At 53.1% G+C, this 14,517-nt stretch overlaps 1 protein-coding gene and 1 long non-coding RNA gene across 7 annotated transcripts in view; one reads left to right on the top strand and one right to left on the bottom strand.

Moving 5' to 3' along the window:
* NOS1 (nitric oxide synthase 1) overlaps window positions 1-14,271 on the top strand; it is a 175,263-nt gene extending 160,992 nt beyond the window's left edge. For 5 of the 6 annotated variants that reach the window (XM_070275423.1, XM_001914970.6, XM_070275424.1 and 2 more), the window contains 7 exons: window positions 757-967; window positions 1,640-1,727; window positions 3,292-3,413; window positions 4,489-4,637; window positions 6,419-6,613; window positions 7,489-7,607; window positions 8,630-14,271. In XM_070275423.1, the coding sequence (XP_070131524.1) occupies window positions 757-967; window positions 1,640-1,727; window positions 3,292-3,413; window positions 4,489-4,637; window positions 6,419-6,613; window positions 7,489-7,607; window positions 8,630-8,645 (900 nt within the window). In that variant the 3' untranslated portion in view covers window positions 8,646-14,271. Of the gene's footprint in view, window positions 1-756; window positions 968-1,639; window positions 1,728-3,291; window positions 3,414-4,488; window positions 4,638-6,418; window positions 6,614-7,488; window positions 7,612-8,629 lie in introns of those variants that run through there. The other variant, XM_070275425.1, reaches the window with a different exon arrangement.
* Window positions 8,311-10,678, bottom strand: LOC138925337 (uncharacterized). Its single transcript, XR_011441346.1, has 4 exons — window positions 10,472-10,678; window positions 9,899-10,072; window positions 9,482-9,600; window positions 8,311-9,010 (listed from the first exon to the last, which is right to left on the bottom strand). It is a non-coding gene; the product is annotated as an uncharacterized lncRNA (long non-coding RNA).
* Window positions 14,272-14,517: the final 246 nt, after the last annotated feature.

The following is a 14,517-nucleotide window of genomic DNA, read 5'->3' on the forward strand; positions in this document are numbered from 1 at the left end:
GAACCAGGCTCTCACAGGATGCACCTCCAGCCTTACAAACCACAAATCGCAGGTCTGCATTCTCTACCTGCAAGTCCTGACTCCTCCACAGGGCGTCTCTCTTGCCCTTCACACGCAGCAGGAGAGTGTAATGGTCAGGAGCACAGATTCTGGGGCCAGACTGCCCAGGACGGGGGGTCAGCAAACCTTCTCCATAAAGGGCCGGGTAGTAAATATTTTAGGCTCATGGTCCATTTGGTTCCTGTCACAACCCTTGAGCTCTGCCATTGTAGCACAACAGCATAGACAATCTATAAATGAGTGGGTGTGACTGGGTTCCAATCAGACTTTATTTCGGGACACTATTTGAATTTCATATCGTATTCTTGTCATGAAATAGTATTCTTCTTTTGATTCCTTTTCCCCGAACCATTTAAACATGTGAAAACAACTTGTAGCTCTGCCATACAAAGCAGGTGGTGAGCCAGATTTGCAGGCTCAAGTTTGCCACCCCCCGACCTAGATTCAAAACCCGGTATCACCCCTCGTAGCCGTGTGACCTGTATATCCCTCAGTTTCCTCATCTATAAAATAGGGACAACAATCATACTTATTTCATAAGGTCCTTGTGAGAATTGAAACCTGGCGTAGAATAATTACTGTGTGTTAATTGCTACTATTTTTCTTTACCTTCTTCCCCGGACCCCCTGAAACGCTCATTGGGAATTTGTGCCAGGAGCTGGTGCAAACTCTCCTCTGTCCCTCTCCTCGGCACAGGGTTTGCAGGAATACGAGGAATGGAAATGGGGCAAGAACCCCACCATCGTGGAGGTGCTGGAGGAGTTCCCGTCCATCCAGATGCCCGCCACCCTGCTCCTCACCCAGCTGTCTCTCCTGCAACCTCGTTACTATTCCATCAGTTCTTCCCCAGACATGTACCCCGATGAGGTGCACCTCACCGTGGCCGTCGTCTCCTACCGCACGCGAGGTGGGCAGGGGCTCTGGGGGGACCTCCATGAGTCTGACAAACTACTGCCCGATCCCAATTCCCTGGGCAGAGACCCACCCTCAAGGCCAGGAAACTGAGGAAGGAGCAGAGCCAATCCTGTGCAGATCAAGAAGGAGGGGAGGTGGGCATTTGGGAGCATCCTCTGCTCCCAGACTCCGAGACCCCCATTTACTCGCTTCATCCCCTCGTCCCCCTCAAGGCAGCACTAGAACAAGCCCCCCCCCACCCATTTCCTCCGAGGAGGGAGCTTTCTGCTGCATGATGTCCAGCTGGCTGTAGGTCAGCCAGATAACCCGACCTCTGCTCCTGTATTTTGCTCCCTGATGAAGCAATTAAAATGCACGGTGCCTGAGAGAGCTCTGAGACCAGGATCCCAGCAGGCCCCAGAGAGCCCGGTGACCACACCCTTTCAGCCGGCAGGAGTTGAATCCAACCCCTATCCAACAGGATCCTGGGCAGTCTCACGGCCAGGAGCTCACCCCAGCTAGACCATGTCCTCTTCCCCTTCAGAGGAAGGGATCCAGACAAGGAACTCCCAGGCAGAACCTTGGCCATGGGCTGTGAGCCTTCTGTACTAGAGGGAGGGGGGAGGCCCGTGACCGGGAAGGTTGGGGCCATGGGTGAGCCAGACCACCTTGGTTATTCCGCTAGATGGAGAAGGGCCAATTCACCACGGCGTGTGCTCCTCCTGGCTCAACCGGATACAGGCTGACGAAGGGGTCCCCTGTTTCGTGAGAGGGTGAGTGGCAAATGAAGAGAAATGAGCAGCTGTCCCAAATCCTCATAGTGATGTCCTGAGTTGGGGTGGGTGGACCAGCCTGAAGGGTTCTAGAGAGATGGCCGAGTCAGACGGAATCGAGATCAACGTTCTGCGTCTCTCCTAGTTGTGAAGGAAACAGGATCATGGGCCAGAGCAACATGGCAGAAGCTAAGCAAGCCCCCTGGTCAAAATCAGGTCAATGGGACAAATATTTATCAAGGGCATGTGCTGGGCTAAGCTGGGGCTCCAGTAGAGACTCAGGAAGATGCAGTCTCAGCCTTCATGGAATTTGAAATTCTATCCCAGTTCTACTGGACACCCCCACTGTCCCCAGTTTCTTAGAGATAGACAGATCCAACACCCCCTCCCCATCCATCAAAGCTTTTCCTCCCAAACTCACTTTCGAAGGGTACTCCTGCCAATGGTTGACAATATTGTATGGCGCACTTAGAAATTTATTAAGAGGGTAGATTTCATGTTCAGTGTTCTTATCATAATCAATCAAATAAAAATATAACTTTAGGAAAATAAAAAATAGGGGCCAGCCTGGTGGCACAGCAGTTAAGTTCGCATGTTCCGCTTCTCAGTGTCCCGGGGTTCGCCAGTTCGAATCCCGGGTGCAGACATGGCACCGCTTGGCAAGCCATGCTGTGGTAGGCGTCCCACATATAAAGTAGAGGAAGATGGGCACGGATGTTAGCTCAAGGCCAGTCTTCCTCAGCAAAAAAAAGAGGAGGATTGGCAGTAGTTAGCTCAGGGCTAATCTTCCTCAAAAAAAAAAAGAAAAGAAAAGAAAAAATAAAGGCTATACCTGAGCCTAGAGCCACTGTAGGTACCTGCTTTATCAACCAGTAACTTCTGTCCCCGAACAGTGGCCTCGATCAACCGTCTTTCTCAACTACGGAGCGTAGAATGTCCATGGTACGGTCCTCAGACCGTCAGCATCAGAATCCCCTGGGGTCCCTGAAAGATACAGTCCTGAGCCCAGATATACTGCATGGCCCGAGAGTCCGTGCCCTTCTAACGCCCTCGGGGGTTCTTTTGCACACTGAAGTCTGTGACACCCTGACTGTAGGAGATCTCATGGGTGGTTACATCAGGGGTTCTCAGCCAGGGGAGATGCCTCCAGGGGACAGTTGGCGATGTCTGGAGGCATTTTGGTTTTCCCAGCTGGAGGGTGCTATAGGTAGAGGCCAGGGGTGCTGCTCAGTACCCTAGACTGCCCAAGGCAGCCCCACAAAGGGGCTTGCAGCCCCAAATGTCGGCCGTGCCGAGGCGGGGGAACCCTGAGTAAAGTCGATCCTGCTGTCCTTTGAGGCTTAGCTCAGCAACGCCAAGAAATGGGAAGTAGAGTGATAGCCAGACGCTGAGGGCCTCTTGTTTTTGGCATTCCCCAAATCTGTGGGCCCCTCCACCCTGAGAAGGGGCCCCTGCAAGTTCCACTGGATTTCTGCCCGAGACGGCCACCGGGTCTACCTAAGACCCAGCCGCTCTTGATCACATTTGACTCAGCAAGCCTTCTGACTCCGCCTTCCTTGTCCAGCGCGCCCAGCTTCCGCCTGCCCCGAAATCCCCTGGTGCCATGCATTCTGGTTGGCCCGGGCACCGGCATTGCCCCTTTCCGAAGCTTCTGGCAGCAGCGGCAGTTTGATATCCAACACAAAGGTGGGTCATGGTCCAGCAGCCACCTGGGTTCTAGCCCCTGGGCCTGGGGAGGCCGCTTGTGTCCCCACAGCCTGGAGGCATGATGGAGCCCTCTCTCTATTGCATCCCTGCCTGGGGAGGGCCGGGGGGGGGGGGGGGGGGGGGGGGGCGTGTACTGACCTGACCTAGGTGAAATTCATGGTGTAATTCAAAGAAACCGTCCAAACAAACCTTCCACACAGCTTGTCCCAGGGCCTGAAACGCCGTTCCCAGAAGATGTTTCCTAGATAGTTAAGATAGGACCCCATCTTAACGTCCAAGTGCCCCCAGAAGGGGTAGGCATCAAGGCTTATCAAATGGATGTGTTTATGGGCTCGTGCCAGAGACTGTTATTCAAGAGCAGGCTTTGCTGTGTGAGAGACGCAACAGCTCAGCTTTGGGAGGAGAGAGAGAGAAACCCGCAGTTGCAGTGTGCGTTAAACAGATTTATTGAGCATCTGATAAATGCCAAACGCTAGTGTAGGCGCTGGGAGCAGAGCAATGAACAAGACAGAAACAGCTTTAAAAACCTGCTCCCACAGAACTGTCATTCTGGTGGACCAGCTAACATTCATAAAGGAGTCACTGCATACCAGGCGCAGGTCTAAGGTGTTGCATTTATTTCTCACAGTAACCCAATGAGGTAGATGCTGTCATTGCTATTTTGTACATGGGGAAATGGAGACACAGAAAGTTAAGTAATTGGCTCATCCTCACACAGAGCTGGCATTCGAACCCAGGAAGTCCAGCTCCAAACCCTGGGTTTTAGCGCCACCCACCAGTGGGGGCTGCTAGGTAGCCAGGGGGCAGAAGGAAAGGTTGAGACCCGGGGCGCAAGGGTAGGGGGGGTCTGCCAAAGTCTGAACACACTTTACCTGCTTCCCTCAGGGTGTGCATGTGTATACAAATGGGTACACCTGCCTGCCCTGGTGTCCATGTGTCTGTATCTCCGTGGCACATGCTAAGGTGCCAGCACCCCACCCCTGGCACCACCAGCCACCCCCCCCCAAACCAGGCATCAGAGCTGTCAGTGACATGAAATCTTCCTGGTCCCCAGGAATGAGTCCCTGCCCCATGGTCCTGGTCTTCGGGTGCCGGCAGTCCAAGATAGACCACATCTACAAGGAGGAGACCCTACAGGCCAAGAGCAAGGGGGTCTTCAGAGAACTGTACACGGCCTACTCCCGGGAGCCAGACAAACCAAAGGTAACCCCTGACCTGTATAACCCCGCCCCAGCCCGACACTCACGCGCCCTCGTCCACGCAGGCACATCCCGCTCCCAGAAAGCCCCTCACCCTTTCTGAATTCTCCCCATGAAATTGCTCGGTACTTTGGGAAGCACGGAGAGTAAAAATACCGATTCAAAATATTTAACAGTCCGGGGGCCGGCCCCGTGGCGCAGTGGTTAAGTTCGCACGTTCCGCTTCTCGGTGGCCCAGGGTTCGCCGGTTTGGATCCCTGGTGTGGACATGGCACTGCTTAGCAAAAGCCATGCTGTGTCAGGCGTCCCACATATAAAGTAGAGGAAGATGGGCACGGATGTTAGCTCAGGGCCAGTCTCCCTCAGCAAAAAGAGGAGGATTGGCAATAGTTAGCTCAGGGCTAATCTTCCTCAAAAAAAAATAATAATAATAATAAAATAAATTATTTAACAGTCCGTATTGTATGATGCCACTTACATGATATATCCAGAACAGCCCAATCCATAGGGACAGAAAGCAGACTAGTTGGGACTGGGGGCTGTGGAGAGGGGAAATGGGAGTGACTCCTCATAGAGACAGGGTTTCCTTTCGGGGTGACAAAGTTCTGGGGGCCAGCCCAGTGATGCAGTGGTTAAGTTCGCAAGTTCCACTTCAGCGGCCCAGGGTTTGCCAGTTCGGATCCCGGGTGTGGACATGGCACCACTTGGCAAGCCATGCTGTGGTAGGCGTCCCACATATAAAGTAGAGGAAGATGGGCACAGACGTTAGCTCAGGGCCAGTCTTCCTCAGCAAAAAGAGGAGGACTGGCAGCAGATGTTAGCTCGGGGCTAATCTTCCTCAAAAAACAAAAAATTCTGAAACTAGATAGTGGTGATGGTTGCACAACATTGTGAATGTACCTAATGCCACTGGGTACATTTTTAAATAGCTAAATGGTACATTTTATGTTGTGTGTATTTTATCACAGTAAAAATGTTTAAAAACATGAATTAAAAAATATATTTAACTGCTCACAAGAGGCACTACCAATCAGAATGGACACAGGACTGGAGCACGCTCCAACCAGATCTTGGAGGAACCCAGGGGGTTCCAGGAAAGGGGCCAGGACAGCTGGGGGAGGGGGACATTCAGAGGGTCTGGGCGGTGGCCACATGACAGCTGGTGCGGAAGAACCTCAGTATTTTAACAACCAGGGCAACCCTGCCAGCCGTAGCAGCTGAATGTCAGCCTCCCCTGGGGGCAGTTTCTGGACAAGTTAGAGACGGGGAAGCAGATAAGACAAATCCTGTGGAGGGCATATTGGACCCCCTGCGGCCCCCCTCATATTCTCTTAGCGCACCTTTGACTCCAGCTGTTGCTGCGGCAGCTGCCTTTGCACAGGTGTCAGCTGACAGCCCCCCGCCCTGGGGCCCCTCTGGCCCTCCAGCATAGCATGCCTGCGGTAACCAACCAACCGCCACCTAGATTGCACGGGGTTAACACCCTGTGGGTGACCGACCTCTGGCCGTGGGAGGAAGGGGCTGGTAGATAATGCCCCCCTCTCATGCCCCTCCAGGGAGCCGTTCTGGTGGGTTCTACACGGCTCCCTGGAGACCCTTCAGCAGAGCTGAGCCCACCGTGGGGAGCAGCTCATTCACACACCCTCCCCTACTTCTGTCCTCACACAATACACCACCTGCCCACGAGCCCCTGTGCCAGGCTCTGCTCCTCCCTGGGGGGCAGTGAACTACACAGGAGTGCCCCGCGGCCTGGCTCCTTCTCACTGGTCCTCCTGCTCCCCGCAGAAGTACGTGCAGGACGTCCTGCAGGAGCAGCTGGCGGAAACCGTGTACCGAGCCCTGAAGGAGCAAGGAGGCCACATTTACGTCTGTGGGGACGTCACGATGGCCGCCGATGTCCTCAAAGCCATCCAGCGCATCATGACCCAGCAGGGGAAACTCTCGGTGGAGGACGCCGGCGTGTTCATCAGCAGGCTGAGGGTGAGTGACGGGCTGGCTTCTTGGGTCCCTTTTCCAGCATCCAGTCCTGTCTCCTCTTTCTCACCCTACCTGTCTAGATAACTAGCCATGATAACGTCTCTGCTCCCATTTTTGCAATTATGACTGGAGGTAGAGGATACAGTGGTCCAAACCATAACTGAGAGAAGGAAGAATGGCTGGGCATGCAGGTGTATGTATTAAATATGGTTGGGGACCGTGGTGTGTGAAAATAATAAGTGGGTGGATCACTGGGTAGCTAGACCGAAACCTCCTAACCTAATTTTTCCTGCGCCTAGTACCAAGTGGTAGCACTGCCCTGTGCAGTTGTGCAGGTTGAGCACTGCACAAAAAGGTCTATCCAGGTGGGGCCAGTGGGGAGTGAAAGCCACCCTGTGCTTGGTCTCCAAGCTGTGCACCTTGGCGTAGAGCTACGTCCACCCCAGAACAGAAGGAGGGGTGCCTTTTCCTGATTTGCACAAAGGCTAGCCGCAGCCCAGCAAGCAAAGTCCTAACTGTGTGACCAACTGCCCCAAATAGAAGAAACTGAGTCCAGGCCTCTACAAAGCTCCAGGGGTAATCCCATCCTTCCTGCTGCCTCCCTAAGAAAGCAGTCATCAAACAGTTTTGCAGAAGCCCTTGCTCTCAATCTGATGCTAAACCCCAGTAGGTTAAAAAAAGAACTTTCTGGAGGGCAGAGGGTCTTGCTGCAACAGAGTCTTGGAGACCAAAAGTACTCCAGGATGCACCGGGTTACGCCTCCTTTCTTTAGGAACCTTCTCTGTGGATATTCCATTCTAGGGTGTCAGTGTGTCTGCCCCTCTCTGTGCCCTTGGCTGGCATTTGAAGGCTGTTCCCTGGCTGTTTCTGTCCCCTAGGATGACAACCGGTATCATGAGGATATTTTCGGAGTCACCCTGCGAACGTACGAAGTGACCAACCGCCTTAGATCTGAATCCATTGCCTTCATCGAGGAGAGCAAAAAAGACACGGACGAGTAAGCTGGTTCCATCCCACGGTCACAGGGTGGGCAGAGCCCTCTCTTGCGGGTCCTGATGGCAGGGATGTCTGACTTCATTTCCCATAGTTTTCCCATAGTGGGCTCCCCAAACTGCCAGCATCAGCACCCCATGTTAGAAGTGCAAATTCCCAGGCCACACCAGACTCCCTGAATCTGAAACTCTGGGGTTTGGGTGCAGCAGTGTGTGTTTTCACGAGCCTTCCACGGAATTATGAGGCCCCCGCAAGTGGGGGAACCCCAGTTTTGGAGGCCAGCTTCCACCTGGGGTACCCCCTAGAGGAATGATGACTCTCGCCTCTGAGAAGTCATAATCCTAGCGTTTACGTCACCTCCCTCACCCCCCAAATTGCTGGGAGCTTTCTCACTGATGCACATTGCAATTGGTATTATTCGGACAATTTCACTTGTCCTCTAGAAATTGCTTGAAACAGTCTGAGGCACCACGAGTCTCTTTAAACCTCACTGGAATCCTGTGACACATCAGCCTTGTTTGTCGTCTCACTCCCCACCTTCCCTGCCACGGAACACCTTGAAACCACTGCCATGTGCCCTTTGTGTTAAATTAGGTAGGAATTCAGCTGTCTCGTTATCAGTAGCCTAGGGCACACACTCTATTTCTTTAAGCATCCTCATTTTTTCCCCTTACAATGACACGGCAGTCTCAAAAACATACTTTTTTGTCCAGTAGACTCATATTTTTGCCTTTAAGATCACAATTCCTTTGGTATCACAAAGCCTCTTACGTGTCCCTCTTCCTTGCTTGTTGTGTTGGTGAGCAAGCTTTCATTCATTCATTCATTCATTCAAGCATTTATTCATTCATTCATTCAAGGCGAGCCCCAGCTAGGTGCCAGATCCTGTCCCAGACACTGGGGCTACAGAGGAAACGCAGGAGATGAAGGCTTGTGCCCAGAGCTTGGTGGTGTCCTCTGGGTCTTTAAGGACACAGAGCAGCCTTGCCCTGGGGCGCTGACTCCCTCCCGCTTCTCCTCCCACAGGGTTTTCAGCTCCTAACTGGATCCTCTTGCCCAGATGGATGGCAGGGGCCGTCCCATGCACCGGGCGGGGCGGCTGCAGGTTTCATCGGCGTGGACACTGCTGAACCTTTTCCTACGGGACCCCCGTGGCCCCGCTCTGCCTCTCGTCCTGTCCCCGTGTCCTTTTCTCCTCTTCTGGGTTCTCGCCCCTCAGTGGTTCCTGTGGCCCTTGGGCTTTCTCCTGGCATTTTCCCGCTGCAGTGCAAGGCCTTTGTGATCCGCAGTGGCTCTTACACAACCGTTCCCCCCTTCCTGCCAAGGGCAAGCCACTGGTGCATGAAACCACTGTTACACGGCCGTCGCTTGTGTCAGGGCTTGTTTCCTGGGGTTCCCCTGGCCAGGCTGCAAGGACCGGACAAAGAGTTTTGTGAGCCAGTCCCTCGGCTGCTGAAGTCCCCCCATATCCTTTTTGGTGGTGACGTTTTGGTCATGCCTATGTGTGCGTGTGACGGGCCTGGCTCTCCGTCTGGCCTCTTGCCTCTGCAAGTGTGTGACCTGCAGACCCTCGGAGCCAAGAAACGTGCCCTGGCCCGTATTGGTCCCTCACGCGTCCATAATGAAGGTCTGTGCTAATGTCCCTGGCACACTGGGAAGGACCCTAATTGTCCCTGTTCTAAAAGGTTGGAGCGTGGAGAGGGGCTGTGATGATTAAGGGAGGAATCTCCAACAAAAGGGGGGATCACAGAACGAGATGCGTTTAGATTCTGGCACAAGTTAGTGGAGCCCACCTAATGGACTGGGCAAAACCCCTCCCCAGCCTCCCCACCCCCACCCCGCCCAGCCAGGACCACCTTCCCAGGCTGTCCCACTCACCAGACCGGAAGAAATGTCCCAGGGCATGTGCTGGAAATAAGAATCTTCCCATCTCTGTTGCCAGGTGACTTTGGGCAGGTCACTTGTCCTCAGTTTCCCCTCGTCGTAATGTTATGAAGCTAAAAAGTATGAATGGATCAAACTTGGAAGTTGTAGAAACTGGAAACAATACCGAGGAAGAATCATTGCTATTTTTTTATTCCCCCAAACGGGGCTCGCTGTTTCACCCTGGGGGATAAAGTGACGGCAGCCAGTTAAAGCAGGTCAGGCAGGGGAGGAAAGCCGTACAAGGCACCCCACGGCTTCTTCCACAGGACACAACCCAGGATGGAATAAATTATCCTCCACTCAGGTCAAAACTGGGCGGCAGAGTCTTTAGCAGAAATCAAGACCTGGCAGGCAACCGGCTGTGTTTACCTTCTCGGAGTAAAGGAGGTGGGAGGGTCCCCTTCTATACTTAATGGCAAGCAGTGTCCAGAGAGAGCCAAGAAATTCTGAGACCCCCAGGGGCTGCCTCGAGGGGTCTGCTCTGGGGCCCCCGGGGTTGGAAGGCAGGCATTCAGGCAGTTCCATCCTCTGTTTTGTTCTGTCCTATAGAAAGAAGCATTTCCTTTATATACTGCACAATGGGCGTTTCCTTCCGGATGCTCCATGTGACAGCGTGCCACAGAGAAAGTGCCTGGCCCTCTTTGGAAGGGCCTTAGAATAGGGGTGCCAAAGAGGTGTCCCCAAGAGGGGAAAATCTCCGAGACTCTTCAAGTCAAAGAGTAGCTGTATCTCACCCTTCCCCACCCTCCCTGGCGGCCCCTGCTGGTGTCCCATCCCCGGCATGCGGACTTGGACTTCATGCCAGTGATGACCTCCCTGCCTTCCTTAATCCTATTTCCTCCCGCTCTGGCTTCCACAGTTTAGAGAGCCACCCCCTCCCACCTCCCCAACCTCCCCCCCCCCCCCCCCCCCCCCCCCCGTGCTCTGCCTCCCCTCTCTAACCTGGAGGGAAGCCCATTCTTAACCCCTTGTTTCCTGCAAACACAATTCCAGCGCCTAGAACCTTCCTCCAGGGGCTTCTCTCCAACCCTGTGAGCCTTTTGGAGATAGCTCCTAAGATGTCGCTAGCTCCCCAGGGGCTCAACTGCTGGGTCCAACCTCTGTCAAAGAGGAATGGATCAGGGCTGGCCTCCTACAATCCGGCTGTACGCGTGAATGCTTTTCCATCGCCGAATAAATACCTGTGAGCACTTACTGTGTGCCAGGCGACTTCGTCATAGATCCCTGCCCTTCTGGTAGCAGGCAGACAGCTGGAAACATCGCTTTGTTTTGTCAGGGAGTCCAAAGAAATGACTGTCTAAGCAGCATTCATCTTTCTTCCCAAGAAGGGTTTTTTTAAGTAAACACCTTTCACCCCGCAACACAAGCTGCTTCGTATCTCCTGTCTAGAAGACAGGAGACTGGTCTGGTGTGTTTCTCTCATTTGCCAGAATTCCTGATACCCAAAGCCTGGCTGTACTGAGCCTATCTAGAGGCAGAGAGCGGAGTCCCAATTTAGGGTTTAGCTCTGATCCAGGGTGGGTAAAGGCTGCCCTCTTGTGGTGGTTTTTAGTTCAGTCCCAGTAGCCAAAAATAGGTGCAAAATTTGGTTTAACAATAGATGAGCAAAAATAGGGTTGACTGAGCATTTGGGAGTTACCCGAGTTACACTCGTTTTATTGCCCTCTCTCCCTTGAATTGGCCAGCAGTAGCTCCAACGCCATTTAGCAAAAGTGAGTTTGGCCAGGAGGAGTGAAACGTCCCCTGCATCAGGAAAGCCGGCCTAGAGTGCTCTCCTGTCGTCACTATGAAGCCAATTCCTGCACCCCATGTTGTGAAAGAAGCTGAAGTAGTTAACTAGACTCCTGAGAGGAGACAGCCAGGCATCTTTCTTTGGGGGGAGTGCTGCAGCCATGGTTCAGGTAGATGGGATGCGTAAGTCACCATTCAGAGTCTACGTATCCACAAATGAGATAATGCCCCTGAAATGCCCAGTGACAGGACCTGGCCCATGGCAAGCTGTCAAGTTTTTTTTTTCACTTAATTTATAACATTTCTTGCTTCTCCAGTACACAGAAAGCACCATGCTGTGTACAGAGCAAAACACAGTTCTTCTCTTATAGAAGGTTAGAATCTGATATGGACGGACACGATTCTGAGAATCAACATAAATATCTGGGGTTTGAGAAATGAGTGGGTTCCCACCGGTGGGCTTGGGGAGACAAGATTGCCAGGAAGCAGGAGCAGTGAGAGGAAAGGCCTGGACTGGGGGGTGGGCAGGGTAAATCAGGGCTGGCTTCAGATGTAGCCCAGCTCTAGAAAGCTGAGGATGGTGGGGGTGGGGAGAGAGACACTGGGAAGATGGGCAGGGACCAGACGGTGGGTAGAGATGGAGGGCGTGTCAGGGAATTTTGACTTTATTTGGTAGACAATGCGGAATCCTTAAGTGTTTTTTAAAGGGGGAAAATAAGGTGATTGGAGTTATGCTTGGAAAAGAATGTTCTGGCTGCGGCATAGAGCGTGGATGGCTGGCCCATTGAACTATGGGTAGGTTATTGCAGTAACCAAGGCTTGAAGGAGGGGAGAGACAGATGTAGTGATAAAGAGATTCCAGGAGTTGAGTCAACAGGACCTGGAGACCCATCTGTTGTGGGGGATGAGAACCAAGAAAAAAATCTAGAGTCTTGCCTCAAAGCTGAGAAAGGGGTCTCGTGAGAAAAAAACAGGCTCAAGAGAAAGATGAGTTTGCAGTACTAACAAGCTAGCCAACTTCTCTCCGAGTCAACAGGGTGAGTCCTTCCAAGGTCCAGCCATGCCTAGCTGCACAGAAAGAGAACTGACCCCAGGCCAATAGTCATTGGCCCTAGAACACAGGATTTTCTTGCCAAACACTCTCTCAGCAGCCACCTGCTTTGGGCTTCCAAAAGAAGGTCAGGTTTTGCCCTGAGTCCAAAACAAGTGAGATCTCTGACCTAGATCATGGGGTAGACGGTTCCCGCCAGGATGGGCAAGCTGGATGTCCGGGCCCTTCACCCCTCCAGCATCAGCCCCCAGGCTGGCCTTTTAATTCATGCCCTTAGGAAAACCGACCATGTTTGCTTATATATTTCCATCGCCACTGCCCCTGACCTGCAGGATGTCACTGTGCCCACCTTACCCTTAAAGCCTTCTTTCTGAATTGGCAAGTTAATCTGAGACTGCCTGCAGGTGACAAAGGGAAAAAAATATTCCTCTGGGCTTCCTACATGACCTGTCCGTACTCCCTGTCTTCCCTCAACCCTCGTAAAGTCCCCCACATCCAAATGTGCTGTCTGACCAGAGAATTAAAGGCTGGGAGCTCGGATGGAGGCAAGCAGATTGGAGAGGCTGAGGGAGGGGCCCGGCCCCCAGGGACTCGACCCAGATGGTCCCCGCCAACCTGAATTTGGCCTTTGGGGGCTGACACCAGCCTCTGCTCTTTCTCTCATACCTGCCCTGTCCTCGGTCCACTGCCCGTCCCTACCTGGTGTCAAAAGCTGCCTCTCCCCAACAGTGACGTGTCTCAGATGTGAGGACCTAGGTAAACGTTTGCCCCTGGAGGCAGGTCTGTCTGGAGGGTCTGTTCTCTACTAATACTTATCAAAGCCACAGGCAAGGGAGGCGGTCTGCAGTCCATATGCCTCAGGATGTGTCTGAGTTGGTTTTGACCCGGAATATCTGAACAGCTCTGAACAAGCAGGGCATGTCTCTCTGGTCCAGGACAGAGCCCCTTCTTAACCAGGTGGCCCTGGCGGGCAGTAACAAATCTGCCCTAAGATGCTGCCTTCCACAATCTTCTAGAAAATCACTCCAGGCCATCACAGTGCCCAGCCTTGGTTCCTAAGTTCTAGGAGACGCTAGTCCAGGGATCTCTCATCTCAGCACTTTTGGCTTTGGGGGCTGGATCATCCTTTGTGGGGGGGCTGTCTTGTGCATTGTGGGATGTTGAGCGCATCCGTGGCCGCCACCCGCTAGATGCTAGTAGCAGCCCCCACCAACTGTGACAACAAAGTACGTCTTCAAACGTTGCCACGTGTCCCTTGGGGGCAACAGAATCTCTACTGGCTGCCCAGGCCTTCTCATCACGGACCTTGTGGAGTAAGCAGTGCGTCTCATCTCCTCAGCCCGATGGTTTTTTCCATTATCTGATGCCCAACTGAGGCCTGAAGGCTTTTGAGGGGGAATAAAAAGTGTGTTTTCACAAACTCCCACCTGTGGAAGGATGACAGTTCCATTTCTGTAAGATGCTGTGCCCTTGGTGTCTGTTCTGATTAAGACCCATGGAGGCCCAGTGCCTTCCGTGCCCCTTGCCCTGCTCCTGCCCTGTTTTCCTCGTTGTTGTGTTGTCATGGTGATTGTAAGACCCACTCCGGGCTCAGCAGTGGTTTTCCGGAAGGCGCGGTCGGTCGCTCCTCGTTGCTGTCCCCATGGGTTTCCCTTCAGGGTTGGGGAAGTGGGAGGTGGCCAGAGCGGGAGTCGCCTCTCCCCACACACACGCTGTCAGAACTCGGACTTCCCCTACCTCTGAGCTCTCGATGCTGCTAATCTCCGCCAAGTGTCCCGTGTGCTCCAGCACCTTCCTCTAAGGACTGACGCCCGCCCCATGCTCTCTGCGAGGTTGTCCAGGCTGTGTTCGCCGCATGCTCTTCTTCTGTATAGTTCTCATCTTCTGATTTGATGGAATTCAACAAAAGTCTACTTATGCCTGTTTGCATTATGGTTAAAACATTAAAAAGTGGACTCAACTTGACTGACTGCTGTCTTTTTTTGATTTGCTTGGAATTTCTCACGCCTTTGTCCACTGCCACAGGCCAGGTGACCCCAGGAAGCCCACTCTGAGACAAGGTGGCAGAGGCGGATCGGGGAGTGCTTCGGGGAAAGGAAGGGAAGGTCATTCTGAAGGTGACCTTCCAGAGCTGTCCCTATTTGGGACAAGAAGGTGGCTTCATACCCCTCCATCAGTCAGTCTTGAACCAGGCAGCTCCCTGCAG

The sequence above is a fragment of the Equus caballus genome, chromosome 8 (genome assembly GCF_041296265.1).
Source record: "Equus caballus isolate H_3958 breed thoroughbred chromosome 8, TB-T2T, whole genome shotgun sequence".
Classification (NCBI taxonomy): domain Eukaryota; kingdom Metazoa; phylum Chordata; class Mammalia; order Perissodactyla; family Equidae; genus Equus; species Equus caballus.